Here is a 23,313-nt window from a genome sequence, read left to right as displayed (position 1 = left end):
TTTTGACTGGAGCCATAGTTACAGGGTCCATCAGTCGTGGTTTCGTGTACTCTTGTCATTGTGATCAGAGCTTTAGTTACAGGATCCATCGGTCGTCTTCAATGACGTCTTGTAGATGTGATCGGAGACTTAGTTACAGGATCCATAGGCCGTGGTTGTTAACTTCTTGTAGATGTGATTTGAGCCTTAGTTACAGGATCCATAGGCCGTGGTTGTTAACGTCTTGTAGATGTGATTTGAGCCTTAGTTACAGGATCCATTGGTCGTGGTTGGTGTATTTGTGTAGTTATGATCGGAGCCTCAGTTACAGGATCTGTCAGTCGTGATTGGTGACATTTTGTAGATGTGATCGGAGCATAAGTTAACCCTTTTCTGTCCTCGGATGGAATAGTAAGTCCGAGGACAGAACTCCAGCTTTGATGCGGGCTCCGGCGGTAAGCCCACATCAAAGTCGGGACATATCAGCTGTTTTGTACAGCTGACATGTTCCCGCAATAGCAACGGGTGGAATTGCGATCCACCCGCCGCTATTACCGCTGTCAAACTCTGACATCGGCATTTAACTAGCGCTTCCGGACATCCAGCCGGAAATACCCTCATCTCTGACCCCCATCACGTGATCGGGGGTCAGCGATGCGTCGGCATGAGAACCAGAGGTCTCCTGAAGACCTCTATGGTTGTTGATGCCTGATTGCTGTGAGCGCCACCCTGTGGACGGCGCTCACAGCAATGCTGTAATTCAGCTACATAGGAGGGATCTGAGCATCGGTTCTATGTAGCAGAGCCAATCAGGCTATGCCAGCTTCTATCCTACCATGGAGGCTATTGAAGTATGGCAAAAGTAAAAAAAAAATGTTTTAAAAAATATGAAAAAAATAAAAGTTCAAATCACCTCCTTTTTGCCCCATTCAAAATAAAACAGTTAAAAAAATAAACATGCACATATTTGGTATCGTCGTGTTAATAATCACTCGATCTATCAATTAAAAAAATTAACCTGATCTCTAAACGGCATAGCGAGAAAAAAATTAAAAATGCCAGAATTACTTTTTTTTTGGTTGCGCGACATTGCATTAAGATCCTATAACGGGCGATCAAAAGAACCTATCTGCGCCAAAATTGTATCATTAAAAACGTCAGTTCGGCATGCAAAAAATAATCCCTCACCCGACCCCAGATCACGAAAAATGGAGATTCTACGGGTAACGAAAAATTGCGCAATTGTTTTATTTTAGCAAAGTTTGGAATTTTTTTTACCACTTATATAAAAAATAACCTACACATGTTTGGTGTCTATGAACTCAAAATGATGTGGAGAATCACATTGGCTGCTCAGTTTTAGCATTTAGTGAATCTAGCAAAAAGGCCAAAAAAAAACCAAGTGTGGGATTGCACTTCTTTTGCAATTTCACCGCACTTGGAATTTATTTTCCTGTTTTCTAGTACACGACATGCTAAAACCAATCATGTTTTTCAAAAGTACAACTTGTCCCGCAAAAAATAAGCCCTCACATGGCCATATTGACGGAAAGATAAAAAAGTTATGGCTCTGGGAAGAAGGGGAGAGAAAAACGAAAACGCAAAACTGAAAAAAGCTGGGGTCATTAAGGGGGTTACAGGATCCATCAGTCGTGATTGGCTTCGTCTTATAGATGTGATTGGAGTCTTAGTTACAGAATTGATCGGACGTGGTTGGTGACATCTTGTAAACCTGATCGGAGCCTTAGTTACAGGATCCATCAGTTGCGGTTAGTGACGTCTTTGAGATGTGATCGGAGCTTTAGTTACAGGATCCATCGGTCATGGTCGGTGACGTCTTGTAGATGTGATTGGAGACTTAGTTACAGGATCCATCGGTCGGTGACGTCTTGTAGATGTGATCGGAGCCTTAGTTACAGGATCCATCGGTCGTGGTTGGTGACGTCTTTTAGATGTGATCAGAGCTTTAGTTACAGGATCCATCGGTCATGGTCGGTGACGTCTTGTAGATGTGATTGGAGACTTAGTTACAGGATCCATCGGTCGGTGACGTCTTGTAGATGTGATCGGAGCCTTAGTTACAGGATCCATCGGTCGTGGTCGGTGACGTCTTGTAGATGTGATTGGATCCTTAGTTACAGGATCCATTGGTCGTGGTCGGTGACGTCTTGTAGATGTGATCGGAGCCTTAGTTACAGGATCCATTGGTCGTGGTCGGTGACGTCTTGTAGATGTGATCGGAGCCTTATTTACAGGATCCATCGGTCGTGGTCGGTGACGTCTTGTAGATGTGATCGGAGCCTTAGTTACAGGATCCATCGGTCGTGGTCGGTGACGTCTTGTAGATGTGATCGGAGCCTTAGTTACAGGATCCATCGGCCGTGGTCGGTGACGTCTTGTAGATGTGATCGGAGCCTTAGTTACAGGATCCATCGGTCGTGGTCGGTGACGTCTTGTAGATGTGACCAGAGCTTTAGTTACAGGATCCATCGGTCGTGGTCGGTGACGTCTCGTAGATGTGATCGGAGCCTTAGTTACAGGATCCATCTGTCGTGGTCGGTGACGTCTTGTAGATGTGATCGGAGCCTTAGTTACAGGATCCATCGGTCAGTGACGTCTTGTAGATGTGATCGGAGCCTTAGTTACAGGATCCATCGGTCGTGGTCGGTGATGTCTTGTAGATGTGATCGGAGCCTTAGTTACAGGATCCATCGGTCGGTGACGTCATGTAGATGTGATCGGAGCCTTAGTTACAGGATCCATCGGTCGTGGTCGGTGATGTCTTGTAGATGTGATCGGAGCCTTAGTTACAGGATCCATCGGTCGTGGTCGGTGATGTCTTGTAGATGTCATCGGAGCCTTAGTTTCAGGATCCATCGGTCGTCTTTGGTGTCGTCTTGTAGATGTGATCGGAGCCTTAGTTATTGGATACTTTGGTCGGGGTTGGTGTCATTTTGTAGTCTTTGCAAAAAGGAAAAAAAAGAGCATGAACCGCACATCCCAAAATCATACGTTGATCTAAAGCCGCTAGGCAAAAATTTATATACTGAACATGAGGTTTTCAGTTTAACATTCTGATCAGACTGTATGAAGCCCACTGCCACTTCACGGCAAACCTCGTGGGTCCTATCGCCCTAACGGAGCGGAGCCGTGCAACGACCACCGCCACAGCGGCCACGCACCAGCAGGGCGGACGGCCTGTTGCCCCACAGCACCCATGCTGCGAGACTGAGCCGCCATGACTCCAGACCGCGCCGCCCCACTAGCACAAAGCCACAGCAACGATGGCCGCCACACAGCACCAGCACCAAAATGAAAGGAGCATTGAAACTCACCTTCCTCCAGCTCTTCAGTGAGAGCCAAAATGGGCTAGACCCCATACAAAGCATGTTCTAGTCTTCTTCTTGGACCAGCACTCCTCCCATTTGGCACAGGTGATTTTAATTAGCAGGAGACTGCAGAGTAAGGGGTCTAGCCCATTTTGGCTCTCACTGAAGAGCTGGAGGAGGGTGAGTTTAAGTGCTCCTTTCATTTTGGTGCTGGTGCTGTGTGGCGGCCATTGTTGCTGTGGCTTTGTGCTGGTGGGGCGGCGCGGTCCGGAGTCTTGGGGACTCAGTCTTGCAGCATGGGTGCTGTGGGGCAACAGGCCGTCCGCCCTGCTGGTGCGTGGCCGCTGTGGCGGTGGGCGCCGCACGGCTCCGCTCCGTTAGGGCGATAGGACCCACTACGAGGTTTGCCGTGAAGGGGCAGTGGGCTTCATACAGTCTGATCAGAATGTTAAACTGAAAACCTCATATTCAGTTATATTAATTTTTGCCTAGCGGCTTTAGATCAACGTATGATTTTGGGATGTGCGGTTCATGCTCTTTTTTTTTTTCTTTTTTGCAAAGCATTTTGTAGTCTTTATTGGGGCCTTAGTTACAGGATCCATCGGTCGTGGTCGGTGACGTCTTGTAGATGTGATCAGGGCTTTAGTTACATTATCATATTCACATCAGAATAAGTGATAGAAATCCAGAAACCCGGGCAGCAGACTTTTTTTTTTGGTAACTTTATTAGTCCAGAAGAATCAGCACATTTTGTCCTCACAATGCATTTATCTAGCCATATAAATAGAGAGATTTGCATTCTGGATCTCACGTTATATTGTTTTTTATATTTTCCATCTTCTCCTTCATCATGAAGACGCCGGCAGGACGAGATCCCTCCAGCTGATCCAGTGCTCATCCCTCCTCCTCCTGAATGACCCCGAGGATGGACGAGGACAGGGATGAGACCACCAGAAGATTATTCCACTTCGCCCTGGAGATCATCTCCCTGCTGAGCGGAGAGGTAACTCCTCTACATTTCTATCAGCTTTATTGTGTTCTGTGACAAGTCCGACATCCAGAATAGAGAGAAGGATTCTTTACTGTAAGAGCAGTGATTGTGTGGAGCTCTCTGTCCGGAGGAGTTGTCATGGGGATTCCCTATAAGAGCTGTAGAGGGGCCGGGATGTCTGTCCGGAGGGGAATAATATTCCCGGTTATGGCCCCAGATTACTGGAGACGGTTATTGATCCCGGGATTTCTACTGATTGTCAGATCTGGAGTCGGGAAGGAATTCTTCTCCCTAAGTGTCTCTCTCCATACACAGGATTACACAATAGTGAGGAAGACACCGGGGGACGGTGTGACTCCCATCATCCATCTCCAGGAGTCAGGAGGGCGGAGCCCGGGCCCCATCACAGAGCCTCCCCCGCACTCCCTGCTACATGAGAGGAACAAGAAGGTCCTGGAGCTCAGCAACAAGATGATTGAGCTGCTGAGCGGAGAGGTGACTGCTGGGAGATTATACAGGACTGGAGGATTCTGGGTGATGAGCGGAGAGGTGACTGCTGGGACATTATACAGCACTGGAGGATTCTGGGTGATGAGCGGAGAGGTGACTGCTGGGACATTATACAGGACGGCACTGGAGGATTCTGGGTGATGAGAGGAGAGGTGACTGCTGGGACATTATACAGCACTGGAGGATTCTGGGTGATGAGCGGAGAGGAGACTGCTGGGACATTTTACAGCACTGGAGGATTCTGGGTGATGAGCGGAGAGGTGACTGCTGGGACATTATACAGGACGGCACTGGAGGATTCTGGGTGATGAGAGGAGAGGTGACTGCTGGGACATTATACAGGACAGCACTGGAGGATTCTGGGTGATGAGCGGAGAGGTGACTGCTGGGACATTATACAGGACGGCACTGGAGGATTCTGGGTGATGAGAGGAGAGGTGACTGCTGGGACATTATACAGGACGAGGATTCTGGGTGATGAGCGGAGAGGTGACTGCTGGGACATTATACAGCACTGGAGGATTCTGGGTGATGAGCGGAGAGGTGACTGCTGGGTCATTATACAGGACGGCACTGGAGGATTCTGGGTGATGAGCGGAGAGGTGACTGCTGGGACATTATACAGCACTGGAGGATTCTGGGTGATGAGCGGAGAGGTGACTGCTGGGACATTATACAGCACTGGAGGATTCTGGGTGATGAGCGGAGAGGTGACTGCTGGGACATTATACAGGACGGCACTGGAGGATTCTGGGTGATGAGCAGAGAGGTGACTGCTGGGACATTATACAGCACTGGAGGATTCTGGGTGATGACGGTTTGGCTGTTGTCAGGTTCCTATAAGGTGTCAGGACGTCGCTGTCTATCTCTCCATGGAGGAGTGGGAGTATCTAGAAGGACATCAGGATCGGTACCAGGATGTGATGATGGAGGAGCTCCGGCCTCTTACACCACGAGGTGAGAGGCTCCTTGTTGGCTCTGGTGGATGTGATGACGTCTCTCCGGCGTCGTCCTATAGTAGATGAGTTTTCTCCAGATTTGCTCCGGTTTTCTCTACATTTTCTCCGTCTGACAACAGCTTTCATTTCCTGATTATTTCCTTCTGATCTGTGAGTCGCGGTTTCTCAGCTGTTGTTTCGTCTTCATCAGTCTTGAGTCTTCGTCCTCGGCGGCTTCTTTCAGAATCTTTCTCCTTCCTTAGAGCATCGGTCACATTTTCTCTGCAGATCTCCCGTCCTTCTGTCCATTCTCTCCTGTGAGTTCTTTCCCTAAGTCTGTCGTGGATTGTTACTCAGCAAAGTCGGGGTTAATTTACAGCTGATTTTCCCCCTAATCCGCTGTCGCTCCTCCGTCCCTCAGAATCGGTGCAGGCTCAATGTCGTCATCACTTGTGGTCGGTGTCCGGCTCCTCCCTCTTGGCTGACACTTGTGTCTCCTTCCTTGGTCTTCTCCTTCATTCTCTCTTCTTCTTTGTGACAAATCACTTTCTCTGTTCTGCGCACAAAGTCCTGGATAAATATCGGCACCGGACCGTCCCTCAGACCTGGAAACACATAAAGATGGGACGTGGTGGAGCCGATCACCGTCAGTCTGACATGGAGGCTTTCCAGCCGTTCTCCGGCTCCGCGTCTTTTCACCACTCGCTCTGGAGGTGTAGAAGCCAGAACTTTCCGTTCTGGAGGAGATGGTCGGATCACTGCACACTCCTCTCTTTAGGGGGTAATGTTTCTTTTGAGGAGAGACGCAATTTTGAGTACGGAGAGTTATAGGCCATGCAATGTCCCATGGGAAATATGATTTGCAAATTTCCTCTTACCAGATGCAGAGGACGGGGTCTCTAGCGCCTCCTATAGGAGACAGCAATCCATGGAGTCAATATCAACGTTTCAACCCCGTCCTGATGGGGCAAATTTCCATTTTTGCATTTTTTTCCCTCCTCTTTTTTTTTATATCCACATATGTTTGAGATCTTGTGTTTTTTTTTGCATCATGAACTTTGCATTTTGCCCTGTAATGTGCTGAAAAACAGGAAAAAATTCCAGATGAGGTGAAAGCTAATAAAAATGCTGATGTTTAGATTTTTTTTTCTTATAGTGTTTTTTTCAGGATAAAACCTGATGTGGCAAATATGTTTGCTGATACATTTATTTTTTTGTTCTCATTTTTGGAAACAAAGTAAGACTAATCGGGACTTTAACCTGAGATCCTGTTCATACCGGACTTCATAGGAAAACCTTGGCGGCAGAGACGGGGGTCTTCTGGAGGCCACAGACGGTCAGTGCCGGCTCTAATGCTGAGCTGGCTGTCAGTCAGTGCCGGCTGTAATGCTGAGCTGGCTGTCAGTCAGTGCCGGCTCTAATGCTGAGCTGGCTGTCAGTCAGTGTCGGCGCCGCGGTAACAGCTGCCGCTGTCTATACACTGAGCGGTGACTGTAGCTGCTTCAGCCGAAACTCGATGACTGGAAGCCGAACGCTGCTGAGTGGGACTAAAGTTAATTTCCTCTCACTGCTGACACCGGACAGGTTCAATATGTTATTAACCTGCCGGTTAACCCCATGCAGGTTATTAACATTATGTTACATGACAGGTTCCCTTTAAATTACACTGTCAGGCTGTCAGCAGCAGTGAAGTGGTTAAACAGCAGGAATCTGAGCTTGTGCCACAGACTCGCACCTGGCCTCCTACATGCATGAACACCAGATATCAGGAAGGGATTAACGAGCCTTATTACATGACGTTAGAGTGCATGGGACGGGGTTCCTAGCCTCAAGTTCTAAATGACCGCAAAATGTCAGGGGGTCCGCTCTTCCTCTTCATGGGGTCTGACCAGAATGATATAAGAGGGATGATGATGCAGGGGATTTATTTATATCCTACTTCCCAGTTCCGGTTTGGAACTCACAGCTCTCTGGCACCCCCCCTTACCCTCAGGTCAGTCAGGCAACTGTACCTAAGATGATTAGTCACCAGAAACGCTGCCTGCTATGTACTGGCTGTGGGGCACACACTGCAGTGAGGGTGATATAATTATTCCCAGCCACAGCTGAGCAATACACTCTAAAAACCCCGTTCCGTCACTGCCAGCGTCACCCACCAGCGCTGCCACCATCTCCTGTTCCTCAATTAATAATGGGTCAGGAACCAACCCAATTAGTAGGGTAAATTACTTCAGAGGATGTGACAGTACGTTATAGAGCAAGGAGAAACTAAGCTAGTAATTTTATATATTTTACTCCAAAAGGTAGGCTGTGTTTACAAAAGTGTAAAAAGATATTATAAAATGAGACAATTATGTATATACAGACAATTACAAAATAAAAAAAAAGGATTAAAGGAAGAAAATAGACTTACAGTTCTTTCATATCAGGGCTATCCATGCAGTTGGGGGGAGGAGAGCATATGTCCCAATGCATCACAGATGTGACTCTCAACTAGTTCCTTGGACAAAAGCTGACTCAGCAGGTTTTATACCCTCTCGTTGTGATATCACTGAGTGGGCTGAGTTATGAACTACAGTCCTCTTTTCTCAGAGGGTCTGAAGCATACTGAAAACTCCTAACCATCGTAGCTCGGGGATGGCACCCCGTATAGTGACCATGGAACTACCATTCTTCCGGGCATGAGTTGGGCATTAATTTCATCCCAAACATGAAGTATCTGTATGACCCGGTTAAGCATAAATCCATTTCTCTGTTTCTGCTAGGTGCTGCGCTTAGAAAATGCACTGATGTGTAGCCCTATTGTCTCACATCACAAATATATAACTTTCATATCTCTGTCACCACCTGAGGTCGAATTATTCATCATGAATAATTCTCACATAACTCAGAGGACGCATGGCTGCAAACAAAAGCATTCCTGGGGGGGGGGGGAGTATAGGATTACACAGAGCTGACAGGCAGCGTGAGGAGGGGGGTCAGAAGCCCACAGCGTGTGTCTGGGCCCCATGTCACTTACACATGAAGAGAGATGCAGCAGAGCTCAGTGTGTGATCGAACAATAAGACATTACATCATATTTCCTGACAGTGGAGCTTTCTCCATCTCCTCTGTGGTTTCATCGATGGTGGAGGGAAACTTGGAGAAGTTGTGTTTATTAGTGCGGCTCCTCCATCTGACTGACGAGGGTCTCCTCTGTCCCCCTCCTCAGGGTCCTCATCCTCCAAGTGCAGAGCAGAGAGCATTAGGCTTTGGCCTCGCTGATTATCACTTCATACTTGAGGCCACAATGTGCTGGGACCTCGGTACCGGTGGTGAGGACCACAACAATGTAACTTAGTCCCTGATACATAAAGGTAGAATTACCGGTTCTGAGAGACGTCTCATATATAGACAGATACACGGCAGGTGATGTATTCAGTCTGTGTCTCCACAGATGGATCCAGGAGGAGAAATCCACCAGAGAGATGTCCCCGTCCTCTGTATCCCCAGGACTGTCCGGAGGAGAATCACAACATCCCGGAGGATCATCAGGTAGACGGTGCTGAGCCCTGTACCGGATCTGTATATGGGGGACTTTTCTGATCGAGGTCATAGAGGTCACAGATTTTGGTGGTTTCTTGTATTGTGCTGATTGTTACATCTGATGTATCAGGAGGAAGATCCGACTAAGAATAAAGTGAAGGATGAGACAGAAGAAGCGATGATGAGGGGGGATCAGCCGTGTGTGAGTGACGGGAAGGAGGAGATTCCGGGAGATGTTTCCACAGGTAACAATGACCGATGTGTGATGATGACCGGCTCGTGATGATGATGATGACATGTTTGTGATGATGATTATGTCCGGTGTGTGATGATGATGACCAGCGCGTGATGATGATGATGACCTGCGTGTGATGATGATGTCCAGCGCGTGATGATGATGATATTTGTCACGTGATCATAGAATGGTAGAGTTGGAAGGGACCTCCTGGGTCATCTGGTCCAACCCCCTGCTCAAAGCAGGATTCACTAAATCATCCCAGACAGATGTCTGTCCAACCTCTGTTTGAAGACTTCCATGGGAGGAGAACTCACCACCTCTCATGGCCGCCTGTTCCACTCATTGATCACCCTCACTGTCAAAACGTTTTTTCTAATATCTAATCTGTGTCTCCTCCCATTCAGTTTCATTCCATTGCTTCTAGTCTTTCCTTGTACAAATGAGAATAAAGATGATCCTTCTACAATGTGACAGCCCTTGAGATATTTGTAGACGGCTATTAAGTCTCCTCTCAGACTTCTTTTATTGCAAGCTAAACATTCCCAAATCCTGTAACCGTTCCTCATGGGACATGGTTTGCAGACCGGTCACCATTCTGGTCGCTCTTCTCTGAACTTGCTCCAGTTTGTTGATGTCTTCTTTAAAATGTGCCCAAAACTGGACACAGTATTCCAGATGAGGTCTGACCAAAGAGGAGTAGAGGGCAATAATGACTTCAAATGATCTAGGCTGTATGCTTCTGTTAATACATCCCAGAATAGCATTTGCCTTTTTTTGCTGCTGCATCACACTGTTGACTCATGTTTAGTCTGTGATCTATTAGTATACCCAAGTCTTTTTCACATGTGCTGTTGCTTAGCTCTATTCCTCCCAATCTGTATATGCTTTTTTCATTTTTATTGATGATGATGATAATGATGCCCACCGTGTGATGATGATGATGACCGCCGTGTGATGATGATGACTGGCGCATGATGATGATGACCGATACGTGATGATGATGACCGGTGCGTGATGATCATGACCGGTGTGTGATGATGATGACCGACGCGTGATGATGATGACTGGCATGTGATGATGTCCGGCTCGTGATGATGATGACCTGCGTGTGATGATGGTTGGCACGTGATGATGATGACTGGAATGTGATGATGATGACCAGCGCGTGATGATGATGACCTATACTTAAGATAACAGCCGCACTCAGATTTTGGGTTTTTAAATGCATAACAAGAGCAAAGGTTTATTCAAGTCACCACAGTATTAAAGAAGGTCTCCGTAGTAGGTCTCTCCACGGGGTCGAAAAGTTACCTACTTTAACCTACTACGGAGACCTTCTTTAATACTGTGGTGACTTGATTCTTTGTGTTGGTCTATGGGTATGCTTCCTCTGATATATTTTTTGTATCCTGCCCACTTACTATTATTAGTCTTTGTGGGCTAGGATTCCCTTTAAGGACCTTGCTCCATTTCAGCTTAAGGGTTTTTCTTTTATATTGAAGCCCCCATTATTTGTCTAGCCGTGCTCTTTGAACTTTGGTATTACTCTGTCGCCTCATTGGGGGACACAGGACCATGGGTGTTATGCTGCTGTCCACTAGGAGGCGACACTATGCATAATCTGAAAAAGATTAACCGTGGCTCCTCCTCTGCAGTATACACCCCTGGACGGCGTCAGCCTTCTCCAGTTTTTGCTTAGTGTCGCATAGGAGGCACACCTAAAACTTTTTTTTATACTGTTTTTTCCGACAGATTACAGATGAAGAAAAGTGGGTCTCCTGCGAGACTCCTGGCATGGCTCCTTCCTCGGCCCCCTATTATGGGGTGCCCGGTTGAAGTAGAGATGGCTATTCCCCGTGTTGCTCCTTCCCCAGTCCCTCGGGTGCTGTTCGAAGTCGAGACCCCCCCTCCTTCCCCAATTCCTTTTAATTTCTGGGTTGAGGTCGAGGCGAGGATAAAGCCCCCTGATGGTGATAGCAGCACCCTCCCTAATCCCCCTCTGGGGGCATTAGGTTGAGACACCTCAGGTAGGGCCTGTACAGGCAGCACTCTGCACCCAGCACCATGGGCCAGCACACTGCGCCTGCATCCAGGGACCCCAGCCCAGCTGCGGGCTCCTGTCGGGGCCGGCGGGAGTGCAGGCAGGCATGGCACAGGGCTCCCTGCGCCATTGTATCTGCGGCAGCACCAGCTCTATACTGCCTCAGGGGGACCCCTCACAGGGCCCCCCATTCTGCTTATAGCCCCACCGCTATCCTGCCTTCAAATCCGGGGGGTTTTGGTTCAGATCCGACCCCCTCCCGGACTTCCGCGCCGGCCTGGAGCCTTTCTGGGCATCAGGCATCTAATTTAGGCCCCGGCTTCGGCCTAGCTGAAGCTGCAGCCTCCTCTCCGCCCCCCCGGCCCGCCCCCCGGAAGACAAATATGACACTCTACAGTGTCATAGAGGGGGTGGATTGAGACAGAAAGGGCGCCTTTTTACACAGCTTTGCCGCCTTTTTACTCACTCTCCGCCCCCTTCTTTCCCTGCTCTTCTCCTTGGCTGCCATTTCTACTGCAGCAAGGATTAACCCTGCATCTTCCGGTAAGCAGGAGCAGGACCAGGCCAGCCAGTCTCTGGGGGGCACAGGACTGTGTTTCTTCGGTGCTGGACCTAGGAGCAAACTGGTGGGGTAAGATCACAGCTGGGTTGTTTTACTTGGCTGTGAATCCATATTCCCTATAAGGCTCCTCTATAAGGTTCCTCTGCATTGCTACCCCTGTAAGGTGCTCTGCATAGCCTGTAAGGCGCTCTGCATAGCCAGCCCTTTTGCACTCTGTGCACTATGCCGGGCTCAAAGTCCGAGAGAACCAGGCAGGACTGCTATTATGCATTCTGCACAGCTTGCAGGACCGCTCTTCCCAGCGGCAACACGTACCCGCACTGCCAGGGCTGCACTCAGACTACTGTGTCGGAGCCCCAAGAGGCCCCTGGTAATGCCTCAGTGTCTAATGCCACGCCGGAATGGGTCACTCAGTGTTAGAAAAAGTAACCGTTCCTTATTTTTGTAAGTAATACGATGAGAATAGGAAAAATAAGCAAAATTGAATTGTGTGGATAAAACAAGTCTTATTTAATGTCCATTCAAAAATTCATTACAAAATTGAAGAAAAAGTCAGTTTATAAGTCCATAGCACACAAATCAAGTATTATATTATCAGAGAAAAATTAAGCATAGGTCTTACGTATGTCTTTGAGGCATGATGTGGTCCATGTGGAGTATTCTCATGGAATGAGAAAGTCTGCCCCCTACTGGTGCTGGGTCTACCCTTATATACTCTTTTGACCCATAGACTTCCATTGGTTACTATCTTTTCCTACCTCTTAACCACATAAGGTGATCTACCTGGTACCATATTCATAGCGCATACCATATTAGTAAAGCCTAACATTTTGCAAACTTACATTGGCTCTTTACATTACCACCCTTTACATTACCTCATGGTACATCTTAAATATATTTTGTCTTAGTTACGGGTAACCTAAGCAATCCACATATAGATACAGTTTGACAACTCCTCTTAGGCTTTGACATACAAACAACAGATGCAGAGGCCAAGGTCCTCAGGATAGCTGACATGCACACACTAGATAGAGCTCAGAGCTGATCTCTGCATATACGTTGCATTATTATATTATTATTTTTATTATATATTATTTTACATTCCCCCCTGATTATGATTTGAGAAATATCATAATCAATCCTAAACTCTTTCTCTCACCATTCGTATCACATTCATTCTTTATTCTGAAAACCTTGTATCAACATCTGCTTTGAATGTCATCTAAATTTTGGAGTCTAAAATAAAATTAAATCAAAGATTATATTTTTCTTTTTAGCATTTCTCTCAAAATATCATCCTCCTTTTTCATTTCTATCTTTATCTTTTTGTAAATATTCTTAATTTTACACATAATAATTATTTGATATATGATACACAGCAAAACTATAATAAATATAATAACAATCGGATTAGATAATACATTTTCTACTGCCATTTTCGCTGAAGACTGTGACCAACTATTTACTGATTTTCCTAAATTTTTCCACCAAGATGAGCCTGACATACTCGTCCATTCATGTTCAATATCATTTAGATTCCCTTGCTCATGTCTGAATACAATTTCAGCTTCTTTTAGCTGTTTTGTTAACAAATTTAACAAACCCTTATCTTTCTTTATCTCATTTGTCCACATATTCCAAGGAAAATTATTTATTTGAGACAAATTGAACTGTATTGGAAGGATTTTTAGATTCCTTGAACCTATTGACGTAATATTAACACTTCCTTCCTTCTTTGAGAGAGTTTTCACATTTCCCTCAATACAATATAAACCTATTGTCAGATTTTCAGTATGTACACAAGATGAAAAGAAAGCAGAAACAACTTCTTTTTCTGACATAACTTGGAAACAAATCTTATTAGTGCTTACTGGTGTCACCAAGTCATGGATCGTGTGTACATTCTCAACTCTGCCATGACATGAGGTATGATTATGGAAACATGAATGGTAAATGACTTTATCCTGTCCAGGTAAACACATTACCTTAGAAACAAAATTTAAGCATGAGGAAATGTCTACTTGTTCAGTGTTTGTACCGTCAAATGCAAAATCTGTGTACTGTAATTGATAATATAGCAATTGTGTACGACTAACAGGAATTCCCAGAACAGCTATAGGAACCAGGGTTTCTTCTCTTCCCGACACTGGAATCAGTGATGTTCCTACACAAATGTCCTGTTCACATCCTAACCACTTATTTACCCACAAATCTGTATGATTTAACGCAAAATTATATTCTGTAGGCAAATTCCTCATTAGTCCTAAAGGTGTAATTCCACTTTGTAATGCTTGTGCAATCATTTTCAGATTGGTGGAATATTCAATCTGAATTTCTAGACATGTTTTGGCCACTTGAGATTCCTGTTCACTTTCTATCAATGCTAAAGTAGCATCCTGTAGATGTGACACGGAAGATCCCAATACAGTAGCAGTGTTCAGAACCATCTTCTCAAGGACTTGATTCAAACTTTTCTGAATCTTTATTCCTTTACCGCCAATATATCCCACATTTTCCAAATCTGATTTAAGTGTATGTATGTCCATAGTGTTAATTAGACTTCCTACTGTTCCTAATCCCCCCAAAATACCTTCTAACACTCCCCTCTTACTTCTAACTTGTGCTGGGGTTCTTTTCCCAAACCATTGTTCTATTCCCATTTCCATGTTAATGAGATGTGATTGACACTGGGGATATCTAGAAGAGATTTTCCAATTAGACATGTTAAAAGTCCATATCATAGTCACAAACACTCCTTCTCGTAATAGAGGTTTAGATTGGAATTGGTTAATTTGGAAAGGGGTAGATGGTTGAAATCTTGTCTGTGTGCATACATTATCTACTGCTGACCATATATTCACATTTACATCTTTACATTGTTTGTAATTATTTTTCGTTAAAACGCAACATTGGTATAGTCCAGAATCCTTAGGAGATGGATTATCTACAGAAAAAATAAAATTCTTATTCAACCATCTCACATTACCGGATTGACCTCTGTGTATAACATTTGTTGGACCATTTGAAAAACTTCCCAAAAATAATCTATCTTTGGTCCATGTTAACAGAGATTCCGAAGGTAACTCTAACCTTGTGTTGCATTTTAATGACAAAGGAGACATATTTTCTTGACTGTGTACTGTTTGTGGTGTAACCCTCACTTCTGGAACTATAGTATTTGTTACTGTAAAAATTACAGATACCTGTACTTGTACTGGTTCTCTAGTTATCTGAAAGTTCCATGTTTTTACCCAATCTTCATCTCCCTCTGTAATAGAAAGTAATGAAGGATCTAAAATTTTCCCAAAAAGTTGTGTCTTTAACCAAATATCTGTTTTGGATGTTCCAAACTTCCCTTTTGCGATCATATCATTTGTAATATCACCTGACCACACAGCTTTTTCTTCACCCTTTATCTCTATATTCCAGAATAACACATCTGTAGGGTTACATTCCCATGTGCCTGTCTTATTATTGTGTACATAATCTCCTTGTAACTGTATAAACCCAGTCTTAGGTCCTGTGGTAACATGTAATATTATGTCAGTGTCGTGTATGAAGTGTAGCTCAATACAGCATTTTGCACCATAACCCATGCAAATGTTTCCGGTAATATCTACTGAATTGTCCGGTATGTCTTCGTCTATTAAGTTTTGTAGACTCGATCCTCTTGGTTTCCTCGAATGTAAAGTTCTTTCAAAAGATTCATTCACTTCACTAATGTTGGTTCCACGATGCAAGATATCTTCTGCGTAGATCACCGTTGAAATAGTACATAGCAGCAGAAATGTGATTCCCATCAGATAGTAGCTTTTCTTGGGAAATGTCGTCTTCTCCTGAAGGATTGGTGTTGATTCCCTTCCATCAAGGTCATGGTGTTTCGTATTCCAGCTCTTATTGGAATCCATTTCTTCCTAAAAGAAATGCAGTATCATTATTTTGCAATATACAATTTGCATTGATCGACATGTACCCACACTTTTTGTTGTCTGCGGGTATTTTTGACCGCATTAGATGCTCGTTGGACAAGAATCATAACTCGTCCCATGGTTTCAATAATCTCAAAGGGACCTTCCCAGTTACTTTCCCAAGGTCCATTCTTCCTGAAAGTTTTGATCATCACCTGAGCCCCTTTTTTGAATTTGGACTCATATGGTGGCTCCATTCTCTGCATTCTTGATGCAGCATGTGGAAGAATTGTTTTCAAATTTTCCTGCAACAATTGCAACCATTTGGACCTTGCAACAGCATCTTTTTGAGGTGTGGACAAAAATGGTTCATGTGGAAAAATCAATGGCATTTTTCTTCCTGTCATTAGTTCAAAAGGAGTAAACTGAGTTGTGGAAGAAGTTGTTCCTCTCACACTCAACAATACAAAAGGTACGGCATCAACCCAAGTATTGCCTTTGTCCAATAGCATCTTGGCAATTCTGGATTTTATTGTCCTATTCATCCTTTCCACAATACCAGCAGACTGTGGATGGTAGGGTACATGGAACTGTTGTTGTACCCCTAGAATAGTACAAACGGCTTGCATGATTTTTCCTGTAAAGTGACTTCCTCTATCGGAGGAGATCATTCTTGGGATCCCCCAAGTACAAAAGACATGGTTAACTAATGCTCTAGCTGTAGACAAAGCATAATCTTTTCTGACAGGTAAAATTTCAACCCATTTAGAAAAAACATCTACTACTACCAATGCATACCTGAGACCATTTTTACCTGATGGTAGCGGACCAATGTAGTCAATTTGTAGTGTAGACCATGGACCATCTGCAGGTGCGGTTCGGAGTAATGGCGGTTTCTGTCCTTTTGGTCTTGGATTAATTTGGGCACAAATGAGACATGATTGGACAACACCTTGTACTGTCTCTTCCATTTTTTCCCAGTAAAATTTCTCTCTGAGAATGTCTAACAATTTCTGCTGACCCAAATGACCCAAGCTTTCATGATTATATTTTGTAAACTCGGCCTGTAGATGTTTTGGTACAACAGGACGCAACTCCCCGTTTAAGTCATGACACAAAACCCCGTTTTCACAAACAAAGGGAGGTTTTGGATCAACCCGGGAAGCAACAAGAGATTTGTCTTTTTCTTGTTCTTCCGCAAAAGAAGGGATATGCGTGTCTGTTCTTTGAACTGCTCTAACCTCGAGAAGTTCGGATTGAAACACTTCTTCTCCTGTCAGGGCTGCCTCTTTGGCTAACCTATCTGCGGTGGCATTTCCAACAGATAATTCGTCATCAGATTTTTTATGGGCAGGAACTTTAACAATAGCAAAACCATTAGGGGTTTTTGATGCTATCTCAAAGATTGTTTTCAGTGTGTCACTATGTACAAGAGTCTTATTAGAAGAATCTACATAGCCTCTTTTTTCCCAAACTGGCAGATAATCTGTCAGTGATCTAACAACATAGGAGCTATCACTGTAGATTACAATGGGACACCGATCGTCAGCTTCGTTCAGCTGTAGCACCATTTTTACTGCTTCTAGCTCTGCCCTTTGAGCTGAAAAATGACTTGGTAATTTGTGTTTTACAATCTGTTCTCTTTTGGGATAAAAAATGGCATATCCTGAATAGTAGTGTCCATCTGCATAGAATCTGGAACCATCTACAAAAATTGGTTCATCAGTTGCCTCTGCCTTCCTCCTGAAAAGCGATGGACTAGGATCCTGAAAAGACTGTAAACAATCATGAGTTTGTCCTTCATATTGCATCAGTTGAGGAAGAACATATTTGGCTTTATAATCTACCTCAATTTGTTTGGGAGACAATGACAATAACCAATGAGCAAATCTCTGATGTGACACACCTGGGATATTATTCTCAAAGAGAAGTTTTAGTGTAGAATGAGGAGTTTGCAAAGTGATTTTGTTGAACCCAACAATGTGTTCAGTTGCTTTGACTGCAAAGTACACACCTACCAGGTGTCTTGCACATGTCTCAAAACCTCTTTCAACAGGTGAGAGAAGTTTAGAAAAGTAGCCCAAAATTCTCCACTCTTCTCCCTGCAACTGTAGCAGCACAGCAGACACAGAAGTCTCTGATGTGTGCACTTGCAAAGCAAATGGAGCCGAAGGATCTACTGTGGACAAAGCAGGTGCAGTTTGTAAATTCATTTTCAATTGTTCAAATGAGGTTTGTTGTTCATCACCCCAGGGACCAAAGTAATCACTATTTTCACCTTTTAGAAGATCGTACAAAGGCCTGGCCTTGTCTGCAAAATTTTCAATGAAGTCCCTTGAAAAGTTTATAAGACCCAAAAAATGTCTCACTGCCTTGTGTGATTGTGGAACTGGTAGAGAAGCAATTGCCTCTATTCTTTCCTGCAGTGGCGGTCTTTTTCCTGGACTCAACAACACTCCTAAAAATCTGACCTCAGTCTGCATCAATTTGACCTTTTTAGTGTTCAATTTCAATCCTGCATCATGCAGCAGCTCAAACAATTCTTTCAGAAGTGAAACATGTGACTCTTTGTCCTCAGTAGACAATAGGATATCATCCACATACTGCAAAATACAATCAGGTCTCGAAAATTTAGATAATACCTTTGCCAATGCCTGATGGAACACACTGGGTGACAAATGCGCCCCTTGAGGTAGCCTGCAGAACAAATATTGCTCATCCAAGAAAGTAAATGCAAACTTATACTGACAACTCTTTTCAAGAGGTATGCTGAAAAAACCATTACTGATGTCCAGTACAGAGAAATATTTGGCCTTTGCATTCAGCCTTGACATCATGTCATGAGTATCTGCAACAATGGGTGCTACATTGGGAGTATGTTTGTTAAACATCCGCAAATCCAATATCATTCGATAAGAACCATCAGATTTCAAGACACACCACAAAGGATTGTTACTGACAGAATTAGCCTTTCGGATGACACCTTGTTTTAACAATTCCTGTATGATCTTTGACATAGACTCAATTGATTCTGGAGGCAATTTATACTGACGCTGAGGGGGTGCATCTTTTCCCTCGACATTCACAATGACATTTTTCATCAAACCCACTTCATTCCTGAACTGAGCCCAAAGAGAAGGAAAAAGCTGTACAATTTCTGTCAATACCTCATCACCACCAGTTTCAGGCCACAGGTGTTCTGCTGACACAACATCATTTAAGCAAATACTTCCAACATGGCTATAATCACTAGGATCAATGACTACAGGTTTACAACCATTAGAATCTTTCCAGATCACTTGATTCCCTAGATCAACAACCCATCCAAATTTCTGCATAAAATCTGTGCCAAGTATATTTTCAGAATCATGACAATACCAAATGTCAATTGTTGTTTTGAAAGAACTAGGTATTTCCAATGTCACATCCGTAACTAAGGTTGCTTTAGTTCCACCTTTTCCACTAAAACCAACAATTGTACAAACTGGTGAATCTGGTTGTAACTTCAAATCAAGATTTGTTACGCTTAACTGGGCTCCTGTATCAATCAAAAATACAACAGTCTGTCCTGCTAGATTTACCTTGATAAAAGGTCTCCCACAATCATCTAATGTCACTCGAGCCACAAATTCCAATGGATGAGGTGTAGGAATTGTCTGTGATTGTCAGAAAGATGGAGGAGATGGGAGAAGTCCAATGTCCTTTTTAAAAGCACTTGGAGTTCTATTTCTGGACTCCGTCTCCTTTACTGTCATCTCTCTGATCTGTCTGATTAATGGTGCATACGGTGACTGCGTTTGTCTGTTGTCAGTGTGAGTGGGTGCATTTGATTGTAATGGAGGTGCAGAAGGCCTAGTGGATAGTTTTGGCATGAGTCCGTTTTCCCTTCCAAGTTTTTCTGTCCCTTGTGTACCTGACTCTGATTCTGCTCTCAAGAATTTTCTGCACTGCCACTTTAAGTGTCCAGGTATACCACAGAAATAACAATGAATATTGTTCCTTTGTGTAGTATTTCTACCTCTATGATCTACATAATCTCTGCTCTGGAAGGTTACTGTAGGTCTAGGTTCCAGCTGGCGATCCTTTTCATTAACTACCGCTATTTTGGCTTTCACCTGATTTTGTTTCATGGATCTCCTTACTCTGTCGATAAAAACTGTTGCTTCTTGCAATGATGGCTGAGTACTAGCCATCTGTTCTGAGGCAGGATCCAAATATTTGAACTTTTTTACAAAAAATCTGATCATGGATGTTGGCTCCTGATTAGGCCCAATTTCCATCACCATTCTATAGGCCTGCTCAAATTTTACCAAAAATGCAAATGGATCCTCATTAATATTAGTACGTAATGATTCCAGAATTTCCGCAGTCGGGGTAGACTCTCCCGTAAAGAATAAATTTAATTGCCTAAGTCTGTCTTCTCTAGTACTATGAATCTGCTCATGCTCCTCATTCAATCTGGGTGTGGTCTGTAACCTTTTTCCCATATATGAGGGTAACCAAACTTTGAATATCTTATTTTTTTGTTCATCATTAAGATTGTATTTGTCAGTATTCGATTAAAAAATGTCTGCATTATAAAAGGCATCCATCTTGTCATTGAAGTTTGGAATGTCTTTTACAATTTTCATTAACTGATCGTGTATTTTCATATTAATGCGTGCTGCTCTGTCATGGAATTTTTTCAGTTGTAATTCTTCTGCCTGAATATCTACCGTTTCATCCAAATCTTGTGTATCAGGGACAAATGATGCAGCGGCATTATCTTCATGTTGGGCTGATCGAGTAAGAACAGAAGCCTTTTTTATATCTTGTCTCAATTTGGACAATAATTCTGTTCGAACATCAATCTGATCTTCCAATTGTTCAATATGTTCTGACAATATTAAACAATTTGGACAATCAAAGTAATCCTTGTCAGATTCGTGTGTGTCACCTTGTGTATCAGTATGACCAGTATCTTGTGTGACAGTACATATCTCATGTTTCTGTGTGTCAGTTTTCTCAAAAACTAAATTATTGTATACTCGGACCATATGCATGACATTTTGAAGCTTCCTTTGTAACTTTTTTACTGAAAAAAACTTTTTATCAATTTTAAGATTCTCTGTTTCACATTGACTAAACAAACTAGACCATAATTGTGAATCTGTATGGCTATGAACAAACTTAAACTGTATATTACTTTTCTTAGAATATTCATGAATAAACTCCATTTTCTCACCTAAGGAATATCTTTTTCCTCCTGGAATGATCCGACCGTCAATGGATGGTCCTCTGTGTCTTTTCACTGATCTGCCGACTGGATGAGACGTGCAGCTTTCTGGAGACACGAATGCTCACTCCTCTGTAGGCCCCGTCTGATTCTTGTGACGTGATATAGTGGAATTTCTGCGCCTTGAACAACAGGTGTTTAGCAGAACTCCCTTCCCTTCCCCCCTGTACAAGGGGTGGAATTCCACAAAAGCACAAAAAAATCAGATCTGGCTGACTCGCCAAAATGTTAGAAAAAGTAACCGTTCCTTATTTTTGTAAGTAATACGATGAGAATAGGAAAAATAAGCAAAATTGAATTGTGTGGATAAAACAAGTCTTATTTAATGTCCATTCAAAAATTCATTACAAAATTGAAGAAAAAGTCAGTTTATAAGTCCATAGCACACAAATCAAGTATTATATTATCAGAGAAAAATTAAGCATAGGTCTTACGTATGTCTTTGAGGCATGATGTGGTCCATGTGGAGTATTCTCATGGAATGAGAAAGTCTGCCCCCTACTGGTGCTGGGTCTACCCTTATATACTCTTTTGACCCATAGACTTCCATTGGTTACTTTCTTTTCCTACCTCTTAACCACATAAGGTGATCTACCTGGTACCATATTCATAGCGCATACCATATTAGTAAAGCCTAACATTTTGCAAACTTACATTGGCTCTTTACATTACCACCCTTTACATTACCTCATGGTACATCTTAAATATATTTTGTCTTAGTTACGGGTAACCTAAGCAATCCACATATAGATACAGTTTGACAGCTCCACTCGTTAGGTTTGACATACAAACAACAGATGCGCAAGCCAAGGTCCTCAGGATAGCTGACATGCACACACTAGATAGAGCTCAGAGCTGATCTCTGCATATACGTTGCATTATTATATTATTATTTTTATTATATATTATTTTACACACTGACATCTTGTAGATGTGATCAGAGCCTTAGTTACAGGATCCATCGGTCGTGGTCGGTGACGTCTTGTAGATGTGATCGGAGCCTTAGTTACAGGATCCATCGGTCGTGGTCGGTGACGTCTAGTAGATGTGATCGGAGCCTTAGTTACAGGATCCATCGGTCGTGGTCGGTGACGTCTTGTTGATGTGATCGGAGCCTTAGTTACAGGATCCATCGGTCGTGGTCGGTGACGTCTTGTAGATGTGATCGGAGCCTTAGTTACAGGATCCATCGGTCGTGGTCGGTGACGTCTTGTAGATGTGATCGGAGCCTTAGTTACAGGATCCATCGGTCGTGGTCGGTGACGTCTTGTAGATGTGATCGGAGCCTTAGTTACAGGATCCATCGGTCGTGGTCGGTGACGTCTTGTAGATGTGATCGGAGCCTTAGTTACAGGATCCATCGGTCGTGGTCGGTGACGTCTTGTAGATGTGATCGGAGCCTTAGTTACAGGATCCATCGGTCGTGGTCGGTGACGTCTAGTAGATGTGATCGGAGCCATAGTTACAGGATCCATCGGTCGTGGTCGGTGACGTCTAGTAGATGTGATCGGAGCCATAGTTACAGGATCCATCGGTCGTGGTTGGTGACGTCTTGTAGATGTGATCGGTGCCTTAGTTACAGGATCCATCGGTCGTGGTTGGTGACGTCTTGTAGATGTGATCGGAGCCTTAGTTACAGGATCCATCGGTCGTGGTCGGTGACGTCTTGTAGATGTGATCGGAGCCTTAGTTACAGGATCCATCGGTCGTGGTTGGTGACGTCTTGTAGATGTGATCGGAGCCTTAGTTACAGGATCCATCGGTCGTGGTCGGTGACGTCTTGTAGATGTGATCGGAGCCTTAGTTACAGGATCCATCGGTCGTGGTCGGTGACGTCTTGTAGATGTGATCGGAGCCTTAGTTACAGGATCCATCGGTCGTGGTCGGTGACGTCTTGTAGATGTGATCGGAGCCTTAGTTACATTGTCATATTCACTTCAGAAGGAGTGACTGAAATCCAGAAACCTTTGCTGCAGACGTCCTCCTTTTTGGTAGCTCTATTCGTCCATAAAAGTCA

The 23,313-nt window shown here is 43.9% G+C and overlaps 2 protein-coding genes across 2 annotated transcripts in view; one reads left to right on the top strand and one right to left on the bottom strand.

Moving 5' to 3' along the window:
* LOC138657431 (zinc finger protein 300-like) overlaps positions 1–23,313 on the top strand; it is a 68,008-nt gene that overhangs the window by 5,709 nt on the left and 38,986 nt on the right. The gene's annotated exons all lie outside the window — the stretch shown is intronic.
* On the bottom strand, positions 12,549–22,074 carry LOC138657410 (uncharacterized). Its single transcript, XM_069745183.1, has 2 exons — positions 21,246–22,074; positions 12,549–16,027 (listed from the first exon to the last, which is right to left on the bottom strand). The coding sequence occupies exon 2, from the start codon at positions 16,019–16,021 to the stop codon at positions 13,373–13,375; it is 2,649 nt and encodes an 882-aa protein (XP_069601284.1). The 5' UTR covers positions 16,022–16,027; positions 21,246–22,074; the 3' UTR covers positions 12,549–13,372.

This window comes from Ranitomeya imitator, chromosome 1, assembly GCF_032444005.1.
Source record: "Ranitomeya imitator isolate aRanImi1 chromosome 1, aRanImi1.pri, whole genome shotgun sequence".
Classification (NCBI taxonomy): domain Eukaryota; kingdom Metazoa; phylum Chordata; class Amphibia; order Anura; family Dendrobatidae; genus Ranitomeya; species Ranitomeya imitator.
The sequence above is the reverse complement of the archived record's forward strand: the minus strand, read 5'-3'. Positions and strand labels throughout refer to the sequence as shown.